At 42.7% G+C, this 26,089-nt stretch overlaps 1 protein-coding gene across 3 annotated transcripts in view; it reads right to left on the bottom strand.

Moving 5' to 3' along the window:
- Positions 1-26,089, bottom strand: part of grin2da (glutamate receptor, ionotropic, N-methyl D-aspartate 2D, a) — a 492,433-nt gene that overhangs the window by 147,860 nt on the left and 318,484 nt on the right. For all 3 annotated transcript variants that reach the window (XM_079570853.1, XM_079570852.1, XM_079570854.1), the window contains one exon: positions 8,810-8,924. In XM_079570853.1, coding sequence (XP_079426979.1) covers positions 8,810-8,924 — 115 coding nt within the window. The remainder of the gene's footprint in view (positions 1-8,809; positions 8,925-26,089) is intronic.

Raw genomic sequence — 26,089 nt, 5'->3', positions numbered from 1 at the left:
TTGAAATCACGATTATTCAAACGATTATTTGTTGCCTTTCAAAAAAAGTGTATCTTTATTTTACTTATTTATTAATCAAAACACTACACTACACTTTATGTTTTCTGGACAGTCGTAAAAGTACAAATGATTTCAAGTAGATTAAAGAGAGGTCTCTGTTTCACACCCGCCCCCTGCTGGCCAGCCCTCACACCTGCGCAAGTAAGCTAAGCAGCGCGGCCTGATGACATCATCACACAGCGCTGTTTGTTTTTATGTCAGACAAAAGCATGAGCCATGGCACGTGAAAAGCGAAGGGAAAATAATCCCAGCGGCCTGAAATAACGCAAGTCTGTTTTGCAAAAAAAAAAAAAAAAAAAATTCTAGTCGATTTTTTGCGATTATGCTAATTTTGTGATCGTTTACTGTTGTAATCAAAATTGTAATCGAATTTCGATGAAATTGCACAGCCCTAGTTCAAAGTTTACTCAAAGATGCGCGAGTGGGTCGAAACACAGCCACAGGTCAGTTTTTGTTGAGTGAGCACCATTGTAACAATTATTATACTCAAAAATATCTTAAATGTCTTGGTGAGGGGTGTCTTAACTTGTTCTCTCGGGGGCCACATATTGAAGTGCTACGAACCTGCAAGCTCCGTATGACAAGAAAATGTTAGTTTTTGTGGTTTTAATGTTGAATTATTAAACTTGTAGTAAAAAAATAACAACCCCTTAATGTGTGCCTAGTTAACCTGAAGGCACTTTGGCACCGCTGGTCAAAAGGTAAAAGAAGAGTCTTCTTTAATGTCGACATGGTGAGAAAGATTGTTTAAATCCAGAGCCAGAGCTTCAAATCCTGGCTTCAACTAGAAGTTCAAGTAGAGAAATGGATAATGCTTTATATTAAAGGATGCTCGTTAAGTATTCATGAGGTGTTAAAGGGACTATACAGAGTTTGAAATTGTTAAAATTCTGTATTTTCCTCCCCCTACATGTTCCAGCCATGTCCTGTTGTGTAGAATAAGCTCAGACCTGTTCACCACAACTGCCTCTAAAATCCTGCACTGTCACTCAAAAAGGTGTCACTTCGGGTCTGAATTGCCGTCATGCACCAGCTTAATATAGAAGGTGCAGTTACACGTATGACCTGAGGTGGCAGTAGTGAGTATAACTTCCATACAGGCCCTTTAAGAAGCATCCGTAATAATAGGTAATTGATAATATGCTTGTAAAGGTATTAATAAGCTGCGTATTATGCTATTATCAACAACCAAGCTACCCACAATCCTAACCTTTACCTTTACCTTTCCCCTGCCCGGTAGAGCATAAATAAAGAAGTAAGTCTCGAGCCCATTCCTGTGCAGAGTTATGAATTTTTAAAGAATAACCAGAATGTTCATTTTTGCCACTAGGGGGCTTTTTTTTTTTCTAAAAAATGAAAGAGGGCAGAGCAGAGGCTGACATAATTTATGTATTTATTTATTTATTGGTTTACTTGTTCGGGACAGTGCATGTTGATGAACATACATGGGTCTCATGCATGTAAACAAGCCACACTGGATTGTTGCCTTGGGCTAATTTCCATCCGTCATAGTAGGGGAAACCGGAGTACCCAGAGGAAACCTACGCAGACACGGGGGAGAACCTGCAAACTCCACACAGAAAGGCCCCGTCCTGGTGGGAATCGAACCCAGGACCTTCTTGAGTTTGACACCCCCGCCTTAACCTGTAACCCTACACAGGTTTCCAATGCTTATTAACACCTTATTAATACTTAATGAGCACCCTTAATACAAAGCGATACTGAGAAATGGGATAAAGATACACGTATCATTTGAAGATGAACAGATAATAAAGAGATAATTTCATGTAGCCACAGTAACAAAGGTTCATACATGGTTTGTTTACCCCCAGTTTTGACATAATGAGGCCCAGTTTAGATCTACTTCAGACCCGGATAGTCCTGGTTTGTAAACTCGTCTGGTGGTGTGGGGAAGGTCACATATTTTATGAAGTAGAACTTGGTTTGATTTCCCTGCCCTGTAAACATGACCTGGGATCAGTAAATGTTTCTGGTTGTCTATCCTAACCCACACTCCAGGATAAAGAGTGAATCAGCGGCGTTCACCTCGCTGCCGGGGTTCGTAGAGTTACAGATAATTGCTTTATTGGCTTTTTCCTTTTTTTCCCCTTCCAACCACAAAGCTAACAGCCTGACAGCGCCGGACCTCAGAGGAAGAGGGTGATGGGGACGTCTCATTAGCGGCGGCGGCAGCAGATGTGCAGACAGAGAGGTGAGAGCGACCGCCGATGACTTAGCATGTTTGATGGGCTGTGAAATTAGCCTGCCTTAGCCGCCGCCGCCGCTACGCTAGGATAATTAGCATCAACACGAGCAGATGTGTAGCTACAAGTGTCATATACTTAAAGGTTCTGAGGCTATACGCTCGGAAGTGGCTTTGAAGTGGCTTTATTGTCGCGCTGGAAGATAAATTCGGGCTCCAATTGAGGCAGGGCCTATTTTAGTTAATGTTGCTTTAATTTGTCAAATTTGGGGCCATGTGTATCTAAATGTGTGCCTTCGAACTCATCTAGAAGAAATAGTCCATAATAATATATTTTGGTAATGCTTTATATTATTTGGATGGATGGATGGATGGATGGATGGATGGATGGATGGATGGATGGATGGATGGATGGATGGATGGATGGATGGATGGTAATGCTTTATATTAAAGGAATAGGCCACCGTTTTTACATACTAAGATATGTTCTTACCTCACTTTAGACGTGTTAATATATCCCCGTCTGGTCTTTGTCCGTGCGCTCTGTCACGCAAACGGAGCACATACGCAGCCTCTCCCACATGTCACATAGCTCCGAAAAAGCTCACGATAGAAGCTACCAAGCTCTTCCACGTGTTCCCTATTTAAATAAAGTTACGTGAAGTGTTTTCATGCTTAGTATATTTACACAGAAATGTAGCATGTCGATTTTATAAGCAAATAAAAAGGGGGACTATATTGTGAGGCGTAATGATACGAGGAGTAAAACGTCCGCGCAGTAACTCCTAAAGGTTATTGACGGAAGTGAGCGGGGGAAGTCTTTAGGAGTTACTACGCGGACGCTGTGCTCCTCGTATCATTACGCCTCACAATATAGTCCCCCTTTTTATCTGCTTATAAAATCGACATGCTACATTTCTGGGTAAATATACTTCGCATGAAAACACTTCACGTAACTTTATTTAAATAGGGAACACGTGGAAGAGCTTGGTAGCTTCTATCGTGAGCTTTTTCGGAGCTATGTGACATGTGGGAGAGGCTGCGTATGTGCTCCGTTTGCGTGACAGAGCGCGCGGACAAAGACCAGACGGGGATATATTAACTCGACTAAAGTGAGCTAAGAACATATCTTAGTATGTAAAAACGGTGGCCTATTCCTTTAAGGTGGGCTTGTTAAGTATTAATACCTCAATACCTGACCTGCCAAACTACATGCTTTTTCATACATTTTTCAAAGACATATACTCTGGGAGCAAGCGTGATCTCAACGATTTCCTGGTGGACGTGATTGACAGACGGCATCAACCAATCAGTGTGTGGCGACGGCTTCCGCCTCTTTGGGGGAATAAGTCCCGCCTTTCGGTGCGTGATTGGACCGATGTGGGTAAGATGACAGGCTGCGAGGAGCTGTCCAGACGGTTCTTCTTTTGAACAGAAAGGAGGAGTGTCTGGCAGGCCAGGCAATATTAATAAGCATTAATAACCATTAATAACATGTTTGTAAAGTAAGTAACACACAGTTTATTATGCTTTTATCTGTTAACATCAGAGGTGGGAGTAAGTTGCTAAATGCAAGTCTCGAGTCAAGTCCAAGTCGTGAAGGCCCAAGTCCCAAACAAGTCCAAGTCAATCGGTCATGGGGTCAATCAAGTCAAGTCATTGCTTTTGTCAAGTTGAGTCATAGCTTTTGTGAAGTGAAGTGAAGTCTTTCTTTAGGCGGTAAGTCATCTCAAGTCGCAAACGTCAACGTGAAGCCTAATTCCTCTTTTCAAAATGTGTTTAATCTTGAAAATATATAAATTTAGGCTAAAATCAAACTTTTAAAAATCTAATGGATTTGGATTTAAAGGCTAATTAATATTCAAATCACCACAAAATGTAAAATATATATGTATAATTTAAATGCCCCGGTATATGTACAAAATTACTGGGACAGGATTTTCAGGAAGGGGGCCCGGACTTCAAAGAAAATGGAAACAGAGTCTTTAAAACATGAGTTCCTTTTCCTGCAGTCTGAAAGATAAATATAAAATAATATTTTAATTTTTGTTAGTTTCTGAGAGTTTTTTCAGTCAGTGGTTCCCCTGTAAGGCCCCAGAGCCTGTATACTCGGATTCGCCCCTGCTCAAAATAGATTTTCAGCCTTCAGTCCCGCTGTCTCTGGGCTCTGTGTGGCTGTGTAAAATAACCTCTAAATGCAGTAACTTTTGAGAGAACGCCTTAAAACACAGAAAAGATTTCTGTTATTTATTCAGCTCTTATGCACTTTTATCGCTTAAAATACTAATAGGCCATTAATAATACACTTATTCATAGCCAACCCTAAACCTAACCCTAACCTTGACCTGACAACAATTACTAATGCTTATTAATACTTAATGAGCACACTTTAATGTAAAGCGATACCTTTTTTTTTGTAATTTCACTAGATAAACTCTCTTACGTGGATAACTGTCACTTCAAAGGTAATTTTCTCACATTTAAGGGAGAACATCTGCCCTCAAAGTAGCTCCTAATTCCTTGCCTGATTTATTGCGCTTTTAATCCCCCCCAAAAACAAGCCAGAATTAAGATGTTTTTTGTTTGTTTTTCAGTAATAACTTCTATTTCAAATACCAAAATATCCAAATCCCCTCTGTATTAATGTGTCACACAACTATTTCATGAATTTAAAACTGTCTCTTTGCATAAATCTCCTTTTTGCATATGGAAACACACTTCCATATGCAAATCTACAGCGAAGGGATATATATAAAGTTTATTTTATGCACTATTCACTCTCCCAGTATTAACACAGTGAGTATTCTTCAGCAAGTGAAATGATAAACTATAGGGAACTGAACATTAACATAGTTTGGAAAAAAACATGAATATTATTGGGAAACCTTGACCTTATGCATGTGAGTATGTGGGAAGCATTACCGAGTTGAATGTTTACAGCTGTGTTTAATGCACTATATGTAGAAACAGCATTTGGTCTTTATCTATAGCATGTTTAGGAGGGGTGCCTCACAGCTCAAAGGTCCCGTGTTCGATTCCCACCGGGACGGGGCCTTTCTGTGTGGAGTTTGCATGTTCTCCCCATATCTGAGTAGGTTAGTGGTAGGTTACAAAACATGTGCAATAGGTAAATCCTCCAGTTAGGTGTTTCTGACCACCAGCCTGGCTCCACATCATGGAGACGGGTCACGGCTCCTACGGGTCACCCATCGACACTGAGGATGGGTCAAACGCAGAGGACTCATTTATCTACAGAGATGAATGAAGTATAACTTAACTTAACATTTTTGTTTTTATTATTTGATGTCGAGTGATTGATTGCTTCTGCTGAAACATGATTTTCCCTCAAAATACAATTTAATATTTATCTATTTATTTATCTTTTGTCACTTTTTTGTGGCTTTTTTTGTCACATTTTTCTCGCTTTTTGTCATGTTTTTGTGGGGTTTTCATTGCTATTTTGATGCTTTTTTGTTGTTGAAGTTTTTAGATTTGAGCAAAGCCAAATCTGTTGGGTTCAACAGAAAATGTGCTGGGTTCAGGTGGGGGTTAAGAGGTTAACAAGAAAACACACAAAGCCTAGTAAACTGCAGAGTTTAGGAGGATCCATGTACTGCACTGAGGAGCCTCTGTGTAACGGTTCTATGTCAGACCCGGGAGGAGCAGGTCCTGGTGAACGTGTGGCCCTTCACACTCACGCTGCATCATAATCGTGTTTTCCCTTTAACGTTTTCAACTGACGCCCGCGACTCCAAAAGTTAAGAGAAGAGCAATAATCTTACGAGTAAAACGAACTATCCCTTAAGATTTTTGCTCCTACTCATTGTACATAAGATACCTCCTTTTCTACTATTTAAAGGAACAGGCCACAGTTTTTCCATACTGAGATCTGTTCTTACCTGAGCTTAGACGAGTTGATGCGTACCTGTCTGGTCTTTGTGCCCGTGGAAGAGCTTGGTCGCTTCCAACTACTCCCAATTTGGAGCTATAGGAATGCACTGGGAGAGGTTAAATGCTAACAACAGTGACTGAGGGCACACACAAAGACCAGACAGGTACGTATCTACTCGTCTAAGCTCAGGTAAGAACATATCTCAGTATGGAAGAACAGTGGCCTGTTCATTTAACTGTTTGCACATTTCTATTTTGCACTCTGACAGATCTTGAGAGCCGAATGTAACAAGTGAATTCCTCCATTGTGAGATCAATAAAGGATTATGTTATCTTATCTAACTTGTAGTCTGGGTGTAATTTCCTCGTTCAGACTTGGGCAGGGTCTGTTCTTGTGCTTTGGGTTCAGCCGCACACACACGTCGCTGCATCAACAGTCATTGATAATAACTCATTCTGTTCAGAACCAGTGGAGAAGTGTCTGACTTTATAGCATCAGCCAAACTTCAACTCATTCATCAAATCTAGTGTTTATGAGAAACCACTCAAATGTACGGAAATCAACACATATATAGTTCTACTTTTAAAGGAACCTTTTGTAGCAATAAGATCTTCTACAATGTACATAAATAGTTCTAATCAGTAAATGTTTTTGTTGACGGATGAGCCGGCAGTGTTAACATCCATCAAAGAACAGTGGATTTTCCTGAAAACACGAGACGTGAAGCAATTCTGCAAAACCCCGACTTACAACAACGCCGGACAAAGGCACGCACGATAAACGACTGCGGCTATTTAGCATTCCTGATTCATCGGCTAATTATAAACAACAGAGCTGCCGAGTTAATGGAGTAAAACTGAAGTCCATCACTGCAGAACATTTTCAGCCTCCAAAGAGTCTAATGAGAATCACCAACGCGTTATTTACGTACTCGGTCAGCAAGAAATTAAAAAAAGCATGTTTGTGATGGTTTCTTTATGTTCGGATAATTGCGTTTCTTGCCTTTGTTTGATCTTTCCTGTCATTTTGCTGACGGTGTGAAATCGTTGTCACGCCGAGGTGTAAATCTTGTCTTGGTGGAGCTGAATCCACGACCCAATTTCGGCGGTGACTCGGTGAATCGGTGTTGGTTTCCATTTTTATGCTGATGATAGTCAGATTTGTTTGCAGCTGAAAAAGCATGAGTCACAGGCTGCCTCCTGCCTCTCGGACTGTTTGGAATTCTGGATGGACTTTTTGAATCTAAACCAGGACAAATGAGAGGTGATTGTTTTGAGACCAAGCAGCTCTGGCCACGCCCCTTCAGTTGACCTGCGTTTTTTCAATAATTTTTAAAAGCCAGCTGTGACTAATTTGGCTGACAAAATGGATTCCAACTTTTAAAATCAAGCTTTTTGCTCAAATTAAATCGATTTTAACGCAGCAACATTTTGAGACTGTCGTGCATGCTTTTGTGACAGCCCGGCTGGATTATTGTAATGCACTTTACGTCCACAGGAGCAGCAGAGGTGGCTCGGGCATCTGTTTTGGATGCCTCCAGGCGCCTCCCATGGGAAGCATGTCCTATTGGGTGGAGGCCTCGTGGAAGACCCAGGACAGGCTGGAGGGACTATGGGCCAGATCTTTTGCCGGTGCACGGATGGGCGCAGGTTCTTGGCGAATAATTATGTGTTATGTGCTATGTGACTTCACCACTTGTGACACAGGTCAAACAAAAAACTTAATCTTGTTTTTTTGGTTTCTTTTTGAAAGACACTAGGTAAAAACAAACAAAGCTGTTCAAATACCTTACGCGTTTCGACGGACAAGGAACTACTTCCGTCTTCGTAGAGATCAGAAAGCGAGGAATAAGATCCATCCATAGAGATGAGGGCGCCTTTACCCTGGCACACACATGGGACGCACTTCTCCAATAACCAACGCTCGGCGGAAGGCGTGGCCACACTGACAGGTGTATTGCTTATGTCAGTGTGGCCACGCCTGGGAAGAACAACATCCCAAAAAGAGACGCATCATGCACGTCGGGAGACGCCTCTGACGAAGACGGAAGTAGTTCCTTGTCCGTCGAAACGCGTAAGGTATTTGAACAGATTTGTTTGCTTTTACCGAGTGTCTTTCAAAAAGAAACCAAAAAACTAAAATTTGTTACTCAAGAAGACATAATGAATGTAAAAAAAGAAAAAAACTTTATTTACCCCATTGTGAGCTAAACAATGTTCATGTCTCGAGAGAGAAAGAGCTACAGCGTCCGCTGTGGCGCGAAACAAAACAAACGCACATGTTCACCCCCACAACCCCTCTCCTGGTCGTGTAGTCGATCTGTTGGAGGAAAAAGTGTGTCTCCACCCAGTGTGCTCCTACTAAGCGCAAAATGTTATGTTATCGTCTGCGTTTTGAGACACAAGATCAGGCCCTATGTCTCTGAGCTGACCTGGTGTCGCCTCGGGGGCCCCCAGAGTCTGGGCATCTCTGCTCAGACTGCTGCCTCCGTGACCCGGCCCCGGATGAAGTGGAAGAAAATTGATGGAAGCATATTCTGTGTTTTTGTGTACTGCACTTTGGCCAGGCTGTAAAGTGCTTTATAAAAACCATTCAGTGGGTATACGCCTATGTGGATTTGGTGGTGCCTGCAGTTGTAGTAACATGGTACGTACCTCCTCCCAGCCGCGTCCGTTGGTGTAGGAGATGACGTCGAGCAGAGGGTTGGACAGGTATCCGTCGTTACTGAAGGAGTAGTCCCGCCCCCCGATGGAGATGTTGGTGAAGTATCTAAACACACACAAACAAACATACTCTCAGTGGGTCTGTCTGACAGAAGAAAGAGTGACTGATCATTTTATTCAGCTGGCCTATTTTTAAGACAGCCTTACACACAACATGATGAAAAGCCACAATGTTCTTCTTGTTTTTCGGCCCCATTAGTCTAACATTACTGTATGTTCATCATCAGAAGATACAAGCCAAAGAGAAACCCCCCAAAAGAGCCAATGATTCACCGTTGAGCCACATTTTGGAATGAATGATGAACACGCGCATGAAAACACTGAATGCATGATAACAAAGGAGCCGAGATGGCAGAGAGAGTATGTAAATTTTACTTGTGATGCTTGTGGATAAAAGATCAGCCTAAAAGCACATCAAAGTCCTGGTGTTTGATTCAGTTTGGCTGTTGTTTTGTCTTCTTCATCCCCATTAGTTATTACCGCAGAGATAACTACAATAATAATAATAATGTGCCTTCACAATAATTCATTTTCCACCTGACGTCACTGAGAGGACATGAAGAACTCCAGCATCGCTGAACTGTGTGTAAAAATACTGTTTTTTTCCATGGTTGTTTTTTGAAGCCCCTGACTGCGCCTAGAAATGTACTATCTTTATGGACAGAATTTCTCGGAGCAGCCAGGAGCCACAGGGCGTCCTGTTTGGGAACCTCAGGATCTCATTTCTGCTGTTTGCAGACGATGTTGTTCCGTTGGCTTCATCAAAGCAGGACCTTCAGCTGCTCTGGGGCGTTTGCTGCTGAGTGTGAAGCGGCCGGGATGAGGATCGGCACCTCCGAATCCGAGGCCATGGTTCTCCACCGGGAAAAGGTGCTTCCCCTCTACAGGTCGGTGGGGAGTCCTTGCCTCAAGTGGGTCAGCAGTGATGCGGTCGCTGTATCGGTCTGTCGTGGTGAAGAGGGAGCTGAGTCGGGTCAAAGCTCTCGATTTACCGATCGATCTACGTTCCCACTCTCACCTATGGTCATGAGATTTGGGTAATGACTGAATAGACAAGATCGCAGATACGGCCGAAATGAGCTTCCTTTGCAAGATGGCTGGGCGCACCCTTCGAGATCAGGTGAGGAGCTCAGTTACCCCGGGAGGAGCTCGGAGTAGAGTCGCTGCCCCTTCATGTCGAGAAGAGCAGCTGAGGCTCAGGCATCTGTTTCGGATACCTCCTGGTCGCCTCCCGCGGGAGGTGTTCCAGGCATGTCCTATTGGGACAAGGCCTCGTGGAAGACCCAGGACACGCTGGTGGGACTATGTCTCCGAGCTGGCCTGGTGTCGCCTCGGGGTCCCCCCAGAACAGCTGGAGGAAGTGTGTCTGGATCGGGAAGTCTGGGCATCTCTGCTGAGTCTGCTGCCCCCGCGACCCGGCCCCGGATAAAGCGGAAGAAAATGGATGTATGGTTTGGTCTGGACGGAAGCCTGACGTCACTGTGAGAAAGGACGAATGAATGAAAATCTGGATTAATAAAAGACTGAATAAAAGAAAATGTTTTGCATTTCTATTAACCTTCAAATTCCTCTTAGTAACTCAAATAATTTTTGCTCATCAACCTTCATGTTTTAAACCAAGGTAATTTTTTTTTTTTTTCTTTCAATGAACCTTTTATTCTCTGAAGCTCAGCCAGGAATGTTTCCCCAAGGTGAGCTGTAATTAATTATGTGAAGAAAATGATTCAACCTGCATGGTAAAACGTTATCTTTGACCAGCGTCAATTTATTTGATTTATATGGTGACCCTTTTTATCTTCCCTTCGGCGTCATTAGCAGCAGCAGCAGCAGCAGAACATTGAAATACTGTTTTTAAAATCATTTAAACAGTCTCAAACACATTTATGCATATCCGAGCTAATCTCAGTAATGGGAGCGGAGCAGCTTAGCCGCGCCATTGTAAACCAAGCGGGTGTTTTGAATTCCTCAGATGACACTTCGTACTGATAATATTCAAGGCATCTTTAATGAAAGCTTTACATAAAATGGGTTTAGAGTCAAAGCGGCGGAGAAGGCGGCACGTTTGATGTTTTAGAATGCAAACCCTCGAATCAGCTGTGAAAGTTACAAAATCCAAAATGTGCATGACGAGACATAAAAAACTAATACAACCACAAATGGGAAGTTAGTGGGACCTGGGCTGTTCACTCGGTCACGAAAAGATCAGATGCAGGTTAAATATGGACAATAGTGAATTTGAGTCACTTTGTTGAAAATAGAAGAGGATTTCAGTGAGTTTGTCATATTGTTTTGGCTGGATGATTGGACCAGGGCATCTCCACAGTTAGCACACCGGCTCATTCGTTTGTTAAATCCACTTTCATATCGGTCACTAATGCCTGGTCTTTTTCATCTCCACCTTCTTTACTCACACAGACACTTGTCTTATCTCAGATGGATTGGACTTTATCAACGTGAACAAATTCAGAGGGATGATGAAAGAACATCTCTTAATACAAAGCAATGAGGAAAAAAAAGTTAACATCCATTGATCTATTTCCATGATAAGAAACCTTTGTGCAACATTATTCTCAAACTACATCTCAGACTCTTGCTGCAGTTAAAGCACAACTAGTCCCTTATTATTATTATTATTATTATTATTTTGCCCAAAAGTGCTGTTTCATTCTCACCTGGTTTGATATTGTTTTACTATTGTAAATATGGTACATACTGTATACATTGTAAATAATCAATCCACCTTCACATCCTGCTGGACTCTTTAGTTTCCTGTTGCGTAAGATTACCTTGAAGCTGAATTCTACAGATATTTGTGAGTTTACACATGAGGATCTATCTTGAACCGCTCTCACCTTCACTGTTCGGTACCAAACCAAAATTGGTTTGGACCAAACAGATAATAATTACCAATGCGGCGGTGACAAAAAACACATAACCATCATAGATATTTTTTTTTCAAAACTAAATATTGAATGGATTTGGGGTGTTTGTGATCCAATCCCAAAAGTGTGTCCTTCTCTCGAACGATTCAAGCCAGAGCGATCCCAGATTGATTTCAGTCCTAATGTTTGTTGGCTCTGTGATATCAGTCTGGCTCTTTCCAGGTTAGTTTTAAGCTCCAGAGTCGATATGTACCATTATCCATCAGCTTAAAGGAACAGGCCCCCGTTTTTACGTACTGAGATATGTTCTTACCTGAGCTTTGACGGGTTGTTAGCATTTGGCCTCTCCCAGCATATTCCTATAGCTCCAAATGGGGGTGAAGTTAGAAGCGACCAAGCTCTTCCATGGGCACAAAGACCAGACAGGTACGTATCAACTCGTCTCAGCCCAGGTAAGAACATATCTCAGCATGGGTAAACGGTGGCCTCTTCCTTTAAATACTGTATATTGCATCATATTGTATCCTATATCATTCCTTGCATATAGTCAGGGTTGCTGCATATGCTTTCTTGTTCATATTTACAGTGGAATAAATGAAATCACAGGGCACATGAGCAGGCTTACATTTGTTTGTTCAAAAACACCCACATAACGAGGACCCTGAGAGGGGAGAGCGAGCAGAGGCAGAGTTTATACAAGCTCCAGGCCTCTGCTCTCAGTCCAAACATGGCCGCCGCGCCGCAGTGTTGTTTCTGCTGCGGAGGTGAAGCCGGGTGAAAGAGAAAGAGGGGCGATGGTGTCCGCGGCGATCAACCAAACATCAGGAGACATTAGGAGGTCAGGGAGGCGCGGCTCTCGGGCAAATTCTGCTTTTAGCCACGAGCTCAGACGTGATGCAGCTGAGGCCGAGGAGGCGCTCGCTGTGGGTTTGGAGGAGGTGGAAAAGCAGATAGAGCCAAGCGGTTTCACGGCTAACACGGTCCAGAATCTAGTACAGATGACTGCTTTTTGAACAAATTATGGGTTAACAAAGTGGTCATAACCCCAGAGGTCAAGAGCGGAATCATGTTAAAGCAAATTAGACGAATCAATTTGTAAATGACCTGAACTCACATGACTCGCTGTAGCTTTAAAAGAATTAGCAAGTCAAGCAACATCTCTTTTCTCAAAACAATCTTCGAAAAACTGTAATCTGAAATGTCGCTCCCCGTTTTCTCCCTGTTTTACAAGTCTAACCGGCCTGTGATTGTCTGACTGTGTTTTAAACCCATGTGGCTGATTCAGTCCTCCACCGCTCCACTGTCCCTGCCGCATTTGCATGTGTTTTCCTCAAAGTTTCAATCTGAGCTGTTCCCATCTTCTCTCAGTAATCACAGCTTCTTTATTCTTTATTCTTTGTTCCTGTCCTGATCTCTCCTCAAAGGTTTTGGTCAAAAAGTCTCCAAAATCCCCCTTGTTTATATTAAAGCTGCATCTAATTCAAATAATATCGCCTATACTGGTACTCAATTTGAAGTAATACATGTGGCGCTCTCACACTCTTTCTCCCTATTCACTGTTCATAAAAGCATTCTCTCAATCACAAGCTGCAAAATGAAAATCTGACTCATATTTACGTCAGAAATTACACACGGCTTAATACAGTGTGGTGATGAATGGACAAACATGATTCTCCTGCAGTGACTTCTGATTGGCCGAAGGAGGCGCAGCTCGATCGCTCTGATTGGACATGATCACTAGAACAGCAGAGGCGCAAAACAGGAAACAAACAAGTAAAAGATCAATCATGCAGCCAAACTACTTTTAGATTTGATTGATGCTAATTTTATATTTATTGAGTTATTTATAGGTTATTTGATCACTAGCCAATTTGGCGCCCGAGGCAAGATTGAACTTGAAACCTCTTGGACACTTTTTGGACATGGTTTAGGCATGTTTTATTTTATTCTATAATGATTATCATTCCTATTTTACATTATGATTATCTATTTATCAAAAAAACAACAACATCAGAGCATGTGTATCATAATTTTCTTCTTTTCATCGCGATGGTACACGGCTCTCCGGGGGTGAAGAACCAAAGAAGGACCAAAGAGGGACCAAAGAAGGACCAAAGAAGGACCAAAGAAGGACCAAAGAGGGACCAAAGAAGGACCAAAGAAGGACCAAAGAGGGACCAAAGAAGGACCAAAGTAGGACCAAAGAAGGACCAAAGAGTTCTAGTTTGAAAGCTTGAAATATCTAGTTTCCAACACAAAAGACCGCAAGTCTCTATCACTTTCTGTTCCAACGTTATGTCCAAAAATAAAACAAAACATTCAGGCTCAATTCGACGCCCTCACCAGCAGAGGGCTAGGAGGCCTGGGTCGCCTATGCCTAGGGCCGGCCCTGTTTGATCGGGACAGAGCGTGTTAATGAACATACAGTACATGGGTCTCATGCATGTAAACAAGCCGTGCCGGATTGTAGCCTCCATTTGTTGTCCCGTACTGGCACTCTCAAACACACTCTCCTGGTCTATTGTACATGTTTTGAGTGGTAGGGGATCCTGGAGTACCCGGAGGAAACCTTCACAGACACGGGGAGAACATGCAAACTGGGACCTTCTTGCTGTGAAGCTGTGCCACCGTAGACTATAGTAAATGGCTGTCAGTAATGGGTGCATGGCCTGAAATAAGCCTAAAAACAGTCGCCTTCCTCGGTCCACTTTCCATATTCATGAGAGGAAGCCTGTGCACCGCCATTTGTACACAAACCACGATTTGAGAATTGCTGTGGCGCAGACAAGAGGTTTTATAGAAGGGAACCCCCCACGACGAAGCCGCTGCAGGAGCTTTATTACATCAACGCATTCATTACGACACGAGTGACAGGTGCACATCAGCCGAGACAGCGGCTCCCGAACCTCCAGAGGGACTCGGCTCTGGAGGCAGAAGATGAAAAAACAACGTGTAATATCGAGAGCAGAGCCGGGGCAAAGGGAGACCGACCAAGGACAATAACGAAAGGCAATAATGTGTCGGCTTCTGATCCAGGCTTTGACGGAGGGGAAAGGTTCCGTCGACCTCCATCACTGCGGGCGAACTCAGGTTTAACTCCGGTCCAGGGAAGACGAGTGAGGATAAGCCGGGCTTGTGCAGGTGGACAGGGAGGCGGGGATCACAATGGGAATAGACCCTCCACTTATGTCAGCATACACACTTATACAACATTTTTTGGGCACTTCCACGATGCATTTTAGAAATAACACTATTTCTGTTTACAGTATTGCAAACTCTGCCGACAGTATTGGGAATTGAACTTCAGAAAATTTGGAGGACTCTTCCATATTTTATCCACACTGTCGGCACCTGGATTTAAAGTGATAGTCCGTAAGTTTAAACGTTTTATAAATTTATTGAACTGTGTAATAGACCAGGGGCTCACATTTTTTTTGGGCTGGGACCCCAACATTGACACAAAAACAACTCGGGACCCCCCATTGTATAACGTTATTGCCTTTTACGCTACATTAGGGAAGAAAAACATGTTATAATTAAGTTAATATGTATCTAAGCAGTTTATTTGGAATAATTGAATGACATATAGTCTGGGAGCGAGCATGATCTCAATGATTTCCCGGTGGGCGTGATTGACAGACGGCATCAACCAATCAGAGCAACACTAGATACGTCGCAGTAACAAGCGGCAGGAAGCCTTTCCCTCCGGTATTAGGGATTTCATATTTTTCAAATGATTTAAAAAAGACGAAAGAGCAGAAGAAACAGTGCATTGGTTGCCGCATCGCCATCTTTAATGTTTTGGAAGAGTGTGTGGTGGTGACGGCTTCCGTCTCTTTGTGCGTGATTGGACCGATGTGGGTCAAAACGTGAAAGGATTAGCTGCGAGCCGCCGCCCAGACGGTTCTTCTTTTGAACAGAGAGGAGGTCTGGCAGGCCAGGCAACTAAAAACAGTAGCATTTTTCTTTTGTTTCATCTTGAAATTATTTGGGGGACCCCCACCCAAGGCCTTGCGACCCCCACTTTGGGAACCACTATAATAGACCACCATGGATTTGAAATTTTACGCAAGTAAGTAAGTAAGCACTAAATACGTTTTTTTTTTATCCTAGAGAATCCTGGAGGATGAGGAGGGGAGTCTGAGGGATTATTAAAGTTTGTTCTCACCATATTTCAAATGTTTCTGGTCCAATCAGGAGGGAAGGAACTTGATTGTTTAATTTCAAATGTAATTTCACTCTCTCCTCACTTTGCATTCTTACAGACTATCCCTTAAAGACTCACTGACTTTGGTATATCTGGGACAGTCCTGAAGTGGTTGACGTCCTATTTGGCCAATAGGACTATCTCTGTATGTATTAATATCATTATGTCTGATGCCAGTCCTTTGCTGCATGGTGTTCCTCAGGGATCCGTGTTGGGGCCAATTTTGTTTTTGTTGTACATTAGCCCTCTTGGAAAAATCATCAGCCGTTTTAAAAATGTGTCTTATCACCTCTATGCTGATGATATTCAACTGTACTTTTCCTTTAAGGAGTCAGAGATGCACAGACTGTCAGAGTTAATGGATTGTCTTTCAAGTGTAAAGTCGTGGCTTCATGAAAACTGCCTTCAGCTGAATTCTAAAAAGACTGAGACTTTGATTATTGCTCCAGAGCAGAAAATCCCCTCGATTGTAAACCACCTTGGTTCTCTGGGCTCCTCGGTTCAGTCGAGCATCAGAAATCTTGGTGTTTGGTTTGACCAGTCTTTGTCTCTTGACAGCCACTCGAGGCACCTGGTGAAAAACTGTTTCTTCCATTTGAGAAACATTGCCAAGTTGAGGCCAATTTTATCCAACTCTGATCTAGAATTGTTGATTCATGCTTTTATCTCGTCTCGTTTAGATTATTGTAACTCCCTTTTTACTTGTTTTAACAAACCTGCTTTGAATCGTCTTCAAATGGTTCAAAATGCTGCAGCGCGGCTTTTAACAGGAACTAGCAGACGGTCACACATCACTCCCATTTTATCCTCGTTGCATTGGCTCCCCGTCAAATTTCGAATTGAATTTAAAATTTTAGTTTTGACTTTTAGAGCGCTGCATGGCCAGGCTCCCAGATATGTATCTGACCTGCTGTGCCCTTACTCCTCGGGTCGCACCCTTAGGTCCTCGAGCCAGAACCTCCTCACTGTCCCAAGAACCCACTTTAAAACCAGAGGTGATCTGTCCTTTGAAGCCGTTGCTCCTAAATTGTGGAATGACCTTCCTTTGTCGCTACGGACAGCCGACTCTGTTGATTCCTTCAAAAAGCAGCTGAAGACGCTTCTTTTCAGACGAGCTTTTAGTTGACAATGCTGTGATTATTCCTATGTAAATTCTGTAATGTTTTTTGTGATTCTCTGTGAAGCACTTTGTGATTTTATCTGTGAGAGGTGCTATGTAAATAAAGTTTCTTCTTCTTCTTCTTCTTCTTCTTCTTCTTCTTCTTCTTCTTCTTCTTCTTCTTCTTCTTCTTCTTCTTCTTCTTCTTCTTCTTCTTCTTCTTCTTCTTCTTCTTCTTCTTCTTCTTCTTCTTAACTAACTGCTAGATCCAGGTTATTCCATCAATGGGTTTCTTCTTCCCTGACGGCACGGGCGTATTCCAGGATGACAAAACCAGGACTCACATTGTGAAAGAGCGGAGCAGGAGATGGATCGGTCGCTACAGAGTCCAGATCTTAACCCCATTGAGAATCTTTGGGACGTGCTGGTGAAGGCTTTGCACAGTGGTCATACTGTCCCATCATCCATACAACATCTTGGGGGGGGGAAATGAATACAACGCTGGATTTTTTTTGAACATTGAGGAAGCTTAATGAAACAGTGTGCTGTAATCAAAACGCAAATCTCTTCAGCAGCAGAAGAAGAAACAACCAAATTAAACAGGACTACTTTAAACAGCTTGATTTTACCACTTCTCTTACCATCTCAAATAACAATCGTATGTCCTTAGTTGCATCAAACTTCTCAGCAACGTATGAGGAGACTTAAAAGAATCTCTACAATAAAAACACTCGCCGCTCTTGCTCTCCGTCGTCAGTGAACACACCAGTTCCAGAGAAAGCCTTGTAGCTGGCAGTTCCTCAGAGACATTAACGTTTCAATTAAAATCCCTATTTGTTTGCGAGTCTGTCTGCCGTGCTGGCTGCTTGTTTGGGAGTTTTTTTTTTTTTTTCTCTCTCTCTCTAAAACACAATTGGACGGCTCTAAGCGGCGGGAACGGATTGGTCTCATGAGCTCGTTAAAATGCAGCACAAAGATCCACCGCGACTAACCGTAAAATCACCAAACTCTCTCAGATGGAAATGTTCAATCGGGGATTCGGCACTAAACACCGGCGCAGGCGGCAAATCCCAAAGCCAACGCGGGCGGGATTCATCTGCGAAGGGGTCAAAACAAATGCGTTTAATTGCTTGTACTTTCCACACGGGGAGGCGCGTGGCTTTGCTCAGTCACCCGGGGCTATATGTGGAAGTTTTAGTCCAAGATGAAAGACAATTATTTGACCAGGTTAGAATGAAAACAAGTTCTTTAGGATGATCCACCGCCGCTGTTGATGGCCATGTCATTCAGTTTGAGAGAAACTGAAGTGGGAAATAGATCAGCGCTTGGAACCGAAGGGCCCTGGGTTTGATTTCCAGTCAATGTAGCATCACTCTGTGTGGAAAGTATAGAAATATTGATAAAAAAATTGAGCAAGAAAGGTCATCATTGGTCCTACAGCAGAGGTCGACGTCAAGCCTGGGCCCCTCAGAGCTTAAAGGAACACGCCACCGTTTTTTCAGACTGAGATATGTTCTTACCTGAGCTTAGACGAGTTGATGCGTACCTGTCTTGTCTTTGTGTGTGCCCTTAGTCATGCAAAAAGACCAAAGATGTTGTTAGCATTTGGCCTCTCCCAGTATATTCCTATAGCTCCAAACAGGGTGAAGTTAGAAGCGACTAAGCTCTTCCACGGGCACAAAGACCAGACAGGAACGTATAAACTCGTCTAAGCTCAGGTAAGAACATATCTCAGTTTGGAAAAAACCGTGACCTGTTCCTTTAACCCCTTGACTCCCACCTGAACCGAGCACATTTTCTCCAATTTGGCTTTACCCCAATCCAAATGCTTCTGGAAAAAAGTTGGGAAAATAGCAACAGAACTGAGACGAAAACAATGATGAAAATGTGACAAAAAAGTGACAAAAAATTGACCAAAAATGACAAAAATGTCACAAAAAATCTACAAAAATTTGACGAAAAAATGACAAAAAAATATGAAAAATGATGAAAAATGTCAAAAAAAAGTGACGAAAAATGACAAAAATGTCAAAAAAATGTACAAAAATTTGACGAAAAAATGACACAAATTTATGAAAAAGTGACAAAAATGTCAAAAAAAATGTTGACAAAAAATGTCACAAAAAATTGACGAAAATTGACAAAAAATTGATAAAAAGTTGATAAAGAAATGACATAAAAAATGACGAAAAAACGACAAAAATGTGACAAAAAATTAAAAAAAAAAATATTACAAAAAGTTACAAAAATGAGTTGAATATCCCTAAAAATGATGGACAAAAAATCGTATGACGTGAGGAAAAAGATCCATTTAGATGAGTTTTGTAGATCTTAGCTTTCAAAGGAGGCGTTACACTGGCCTACAGGATTTGGGTAAAGCTGAACTGGAGAAAATGCTCTCAGTTCAGGCGGGAGTTAAGAGGTTAAATAACTGCTCTGATCTGGGGCTGCTGCAGTTGCTCAGGTTGAGGTTCAGCAAAAGATTGAGATCCAGGTTCCATCAATGGGTTTCTTCTTCCATGATATCTCAGTCTGGAAAAAGGGTGGCCTGTTCCTTTAAGATGATTCCAAGGAATATGTTTGCATCAATAAGGACTTCTCAAACTGACAAACTGTTGCTCAGAGAATAGATTTGTGTAGAAGTCTCATCATGGTCAGTTCATCTCTGACATGTTAGAGCAGACCTGGGCTTCACCCCGATCTAATCCGGCCCGTTACTCATTGCATTCGCGGAGCATTCGCGCCCCTATGAGTAGCGGCATCACCAGTCCCCTAACTACCAGAGCGGGCTCAATGTCAAACAGAGCACAGGGCGAAACTATGAAAACAGGAGGCGTATCGTTGGACAGAATGATGGATGTCACAAAACAGAAGCATAAGGTCCACTTGCATCGTGTTCTTCAGTCTGCACGGAGAGTTTACTACAGTATATCGCTTAGGTAGGTCTCCTCACGGGACACGGCTCTCTGCCTAAATGCAGCGATATCAAGGTAAGAGAGACAGCTGTTGTGGATATGTTTACAAAGCCTTTCCCCTTTTCACTTTCTGCACTATGGTAGAAGTCAAATAAATAACAATGCAGAGTGTCACTGACATTTAGATAAAGCCTGGACACAGACAGGTCCCAGCCCGGCCTCTTCTTCCTCCCTCTGCAGCCTGTGTCTGGTTTAGTTTTGTAGTAGACTTGGTTTAGTCCTCGTCTTGAAAATGATAGTCTTACTAAACACCAGTATCAGCTATAGCCTATTCAAAATACACACATTAGTGCAGTAGGATAAAGTTGAGGAGAATAAGTTTGAGTTATTGTTGGTGCAGCTTCTTATGTGCCCCCCCCCCCCCCCCCCCCCTCTTCTTCTTTAAAGTTATTGGTGGAGTGCAGGCCAAACAAAAGTGCATGTCGCCCCCTACTGTACAGTGTCCAACAACAACATATTGTCCAAACAAAGACATTTAAGGAGAAAAATAAATCCAAATGATCCATACGTTTCCCTTTAGTGTTATTTTATTTCAACAGCAGTTTCATAAAGCTACATTATGCAAATGATCCATGTGGTTTAAGTTTCTACTAAATGAAAACAAAAGCATTTAATCCGTTTCCTGAGTTTACTCTTTAACACTGACATGTGACTGAGCTGTGGGGACGACAACATGGATTTATCACTTTTATAAAGTTTGGCTTGTGCAGAATCTTACTTTTTAATTATTATTATTTTTATTATTAAATGTGCTCCTGTCAATCAACAGTGGTTGCTCATGAATCCCTCGAGGGTGGGGCCGAGGGGGTGGGGGGTTTGGCGCAGTGGCTTGTGGGATGGCACATAGCTCCTAATCACTGGTTCGTTAGCATCAGAGGTCCCTATGCTAAAGTGGCCATGATAGTTAGCATCGAGGCTCCTTTTCCTAACTACTTCCTAACTGACTTACCAATTCGGAAGCAACTTGCCATGGCGGACGCTGACGCACATCCGGTTTGGCGTAAGAGCTCTTAGCAATCTGATGGTTTCGGAAGGAGCCGGGGAGAACATACACACTCCACAGAAAGGACCAGGGGAGTGAGTCCAGGGCTGTCCAGCTAATGCCAGATGTGATACAGACCTCATCTCTGACAATAAGTGGAAGTTTTATTGCTTTTACTATGTGTTTGTAGTCTTCTTCCTCAGGCTCTTCTGATCTGGTTGGCTTTTTGAATTAATCAGACCAGCTTCTATACATTCTAAATCCCATATTACCTGACAGCATCTCCAGCAGCTGTCAGACACGGGCCCGTCCCTCCTCATCCGTCCCGTCCCTCTGTGTTCGTGGGAATCCGACGCATTTAAACAGAGACTTATACATTCGACAGCAGCTCCTTCAAAATAAAAGCCTTTTGTCGCGCAGATGAGAACACGCAGAGACGAACATTGACAGACGTCGAAGCGATCATCTCGCGAGCGCGATTCCGAGGAGGAGGTCGTCATGGAAACGCGAAAAAGCTTTCGGCGCCCCCCCCCGCTGAGGAGGTTTAATGACATGGTGCGTCTTCTATAGGAGCGAAGACAGTCGGTCTTTTTCTTTTATATTCAGACATGGATGGTGAATATGAGCTCCCTTTTCCCCCCCCCCCACTTCTGAACATATTCATTTGCATTTTTAAAGTAGCCCGGTATCCTAGCAACTATGGGCCAATGGTGGGACAATGCATAAGCAGGTGAGAACTGTGAAGAAGGAATGGAGGGAATTCTAAGCAAATCCATAGGGTTTCATAACATTACCTCTAGATCTGGGAGAGGCAAGTTTGCTCGGTGGAGGGCCGGTTTTCTTCATCGTCAATGTTGTACATCATATACTGGAAAAAATGTCCATCGTAAAAGATAAATTACTTAAAATCGCTTGAATAAAGGTTTTTTTTATGTGAAATTTGAGTCAGTTTGAACTAATCTAAGATCAGATAAAAACACCAACGCCAATGGAACAAATAGAAATCCCACTGGAAATCAAACCAATTCACTTTTCTGTAAAAAATATGTATTTTTCACTTGAAATTATACAAAATAATCTGAATTAAGAAAAAACTTGGCAAGAATAGGTTTTATCTGCTTTAAGGCCAGACCAAATCCACTCAATCTTTAGATTTAATCTCTTAATTCAAGTAGATTTAAGTCATTTCTTAGTATTCTTAGAGTTGTCTTTTAGGAATATAGCCTAAAAGGGTGCTCTGCTAAGACATTTTAAGGAATTGACAGTATTTTTTAGCATTTCTAGTACTTTCGAGTACTTTAACATGCATTTGATCTATGATTTGGGTCATAATATTTCTCAAAAGCATCTCGAGGGCCAGAGTTTGAGGATGGAGGGCCGTTTTTTTTGCCCCCGGGCCTGACGTTGCCTACCCCTGCTCTAGATGATGGGTAAAACGTATTCAAATCCATCTTGATCACGATTCCGAATATATTTTGAATGATGTAAACGCTGTTGAGCAGAATAAGCCCTCCACGTTGGGCGGCAAGATCCTAAAGCTACAGTAGAACCAGTTTCCAATGAACATAAAATGAATGTATGGAATTTTACTTTCCGATAAACGTAAAAGGACGCTCCCTCTCTCTACTAAAACAACAGAATCAGTCCCAAATGGAGCCGCGATAAGCCTCAAAGGCAGCCGACTTCGTAAAACTTGAACTTGTATTGAGTTCTTTTTTCAACCACAAAGAACAACATTTCCCTGTGTCTCCAATGCATCATTTTCTTTATGCTTCTTCCTTTATCTGGAGTCGGGGGCGAAAGCATTCGTGGAACAGAAGATGAATGAACGCAACACACATCACGGCTTACGTCACTTAGCGTTTGCCGTCGACTCTGTGAAGCCGATGAGTAATTCTCTTCATGACGGCGGCAGTGGTGAGTGTCGTATTTACATGCACAAGTGTTTATCTCCATTTCCTGTTCGCTCTTTGTCATTTGTTTCTAAGGATCTGGTCCAATCACGCGACACTGCAGGTACACGAACGGAGGAGAGAGTGTGGAATATCAATAGCCCGCACTCTCCCATGACACTGTCGTATTAGTCAAGCAAAGGCAAAGTCTTGTGTCAGGTCAGTTTAAAGAGTAAATGAAATAATCATGACGTTAACCTCTTAACTCCCGCCTGAACCGAGAGCGTTTTCTCCAGTTCAGCTTTACCCAAATCCTGTAGGCCAGTGTAACGCCTCATTTGAAAGCTAAGACCTACAAGACTCATCTAAATGGATCTTTTTCCTCACGTCATCAAAATTCTTTCCATCTTTTTTGTCTTTTTTTTTTAATCAATTTTTTGTCTTTTTTTTTTTGTGTCATTTTCTCGTCACATTTTTTTTGTCATTTTTTCATCACATTTTTGGTCCTATTTTTGTCCTATTTTTGTCAAATTTTTTGTCATTTTTTTTGTCATTTTTTTGTCATTTTTTTGGGTCATTTTTAGGCCTTTGAGCCATTTTGCTCCGCTCTAAGTCTATGTATCTTTATTTAGTAGAGAAATATATTCATAATTCAACTCAACCTGTCTGGCTGCTTCGAACATGACCATAATATGGGCAATTCCAAAGATGTTCTCTGTATAAAGATGTGTTTGAGATTTTGACCAAATACCCACAAAAGGCACAAACCTGCCTGGACCAGCTTGTTTCAAAGGATAATCTCCAAATCAACATAAAAAGGTCTAAACAGAGAATAAAATGCAGCCTTTAACAGGAAGGACCCAGTCGAGTGCTTTGTCCGATGGCTGCGTCAGTGACTCCAGCTTGATTAAAGTGGACACCTTGCAGAGCGTTAATATTCATAAACCAATCACGTTACATTACGGAGACGCGGTCAAAAGGCCTGGCAGGATTTTACCGCACAAAACGAAAGCGTCATCCAGAGCCAACGGATAACACAAATCTGGGCTTTTTCTTTATAGCTGGCACACATTTCCTATCATCTTCCAAAATGCAAAGTGAACTAAGCTAAAAGTTATACAAATTCAAGCCGTTGTGAGTCTTTCGCGATGGTAAACAGCGTATAAAACCCCTCGGCGTTTGCAGATTTCATTTTCTATTCCGCTCCTGGTCCAGTCCTTGGCTGCCTGTGCCACGTTATCCTTGAGAGCGGGACACTAGCACCTCGGAGATCATCCCGAGTCAAAGCAAAAGTCCTTGCCTAAAACAAAAAATCCATACAGTCTGACTGGACATGAGCACACGCATTTGAATTAGATGCTTTATATTTCAGATATTTGAGTTGAATGTGTGGCAAGATCACGTTCACTGTGGTCACCGTGGGAGACAAAACACATTTCAAATTGGGGAGTGAGAAAGAAAACACTTTATCCTAGACATAGGTTAGGTAAAATGGGAATATACATCCTCCTGAGGTGAGTAGTCAGACATGTAATACGCCCTAACGTGTTGTTTACAGTGAGGAAGTGGTTTATGACCTTTTGTCCTGAGTTTCTGGGCGGTTCGGTCACCTGAGGCTCATTAGCATCGCGCCCAAGGCCTCGGTGTTGTTGTGGTTTGGGGGCTGGGAATGCGGCTGTAAATATGAGAAATGCTGAACCTTAAGGCAAAACACTGCAGTTGAAAAGAAAAAAAGTATTGCTATTTTCTATCATTGTATATACAAATAATGCATTCTCCCCAATGCGATAAAATTCCCAAATATTGTTAAAGGAACAGTTCTTCCAGGGTGTTATTACGACCTTATAATATAGTGCCGCTCCCCTCCAAGAACCGCCACCTTAACGTGGTGGAGGAATGAGCACCTGAATGATCCTGGGAGCTCTGTTGTTTGGCTCCATAGGAATATGCTGGGAGAGGATATGCACAAAGATCAGACAGGTACACATCAACTCGTCTAAGCCCTGGTAAGAACATATCTCAGTATGGAGAAAAAAAAAGATAAGAGGACATGAAGAAAAACTAAATTTGAGAAAACGAGATGACATAATCCGAAAGCACAGGTGGTCAGTTATTTAAAGGAACAGGCCACCGTTTTTCCATACTGAGATATGTTCTTACCTGAGCTTAGACGAGTTGATGCGTATGGTCCTGAAGAAAGCAGCTTTTTGAAGGTAAACAAACTTATCAGCTAAACCCATTTGAGATCTACAAACATCTTCTTCTGAGACACTGAACAGTGAAGAGGCACCAAGAGCCCCCACACCTGCAGCACGGAGGAGGCGTCAAAAGAGGAGCTACAGGAAACAACAAAAGAGACCAACGAGGAGATGGTGATAGACTGTGGAGGGAGCTGTGCAGGAGGAAGAGGAAGGACGAGGTGGAGCTGACCAGTGCAGGACACCACGCTCTGAGACGGGGACAAGCCCAGAGGCGGTGCACCGTTTCAGATGATCAGAGGAGACAGAGGGCAGCTACAGTTTCTCCATCCTCCAAGGTCATGCGGGTGGAGTGGCTGAAGGACAACGAGATCATCGACCCGGCCGAGGACAGGAACTTCTACATCACCGTGGACACAACCTGATCATCAAGCAGGCGCGTCTGTCCGACACGGCCAACTACACCTGTGTGGTGTTATGGCATTTTAGTATTTAGTTAGTTAAATTAGTAACCACACTGGCGTCCTGTCTTCTTGGGTCCCCTGCTGGGCCTTTGACTAAACCAGGTAGAGAGACCGGCCTTTCCTGGACCCCAGACGAGGCCCTCGCACCTTTAGACAAAGGTCCCAAATGGCCCATCTCCCCAACAGCAAAAGATTTCCTTCTGCCTCCAAACGCCACCATGATTTCATTACCATGCAAAGTGCCTTTTGGTGGCTGCATTAACATCTCCAACTGTATTACCATTTCTCTGTGTTTCTGGGCTTCCCTTTGTTGTGTATGACCCCTGTCCATGCTGCTCTGTCTGTGGCACTCACCTATAAAGGTAGTGCCAGGGCTGAGCAGAGTAGAGCTTACCATGATCTCCGCGGTCTGTGTAACCCTCTCCGCAAATGCATTTGTGTAATAAACTTCACATGTTGACTAGACAAACTTCTCTTAAGCTTTATTAAGCAAGAAAATCCACAACAGTGGC

The sequence above is a fragment of the Gobius niger genome (genome assembly GCF_951799975.1).
Source record: "Gobius niger genome assembly, chromosome: 14".
In the NCBI taxonomy this organism is placed as follows: Eukaryota; Metazoa; Chordata; class Actinopteri; order Gobiiformes; family Gobiidae; genus Gobius; species Gobius niger.
The sequence above is the reverse complement of the archived record's forward strand: the minus strand, read 5'-3'. Positions and strand labels throughout refer to the sequence as shown.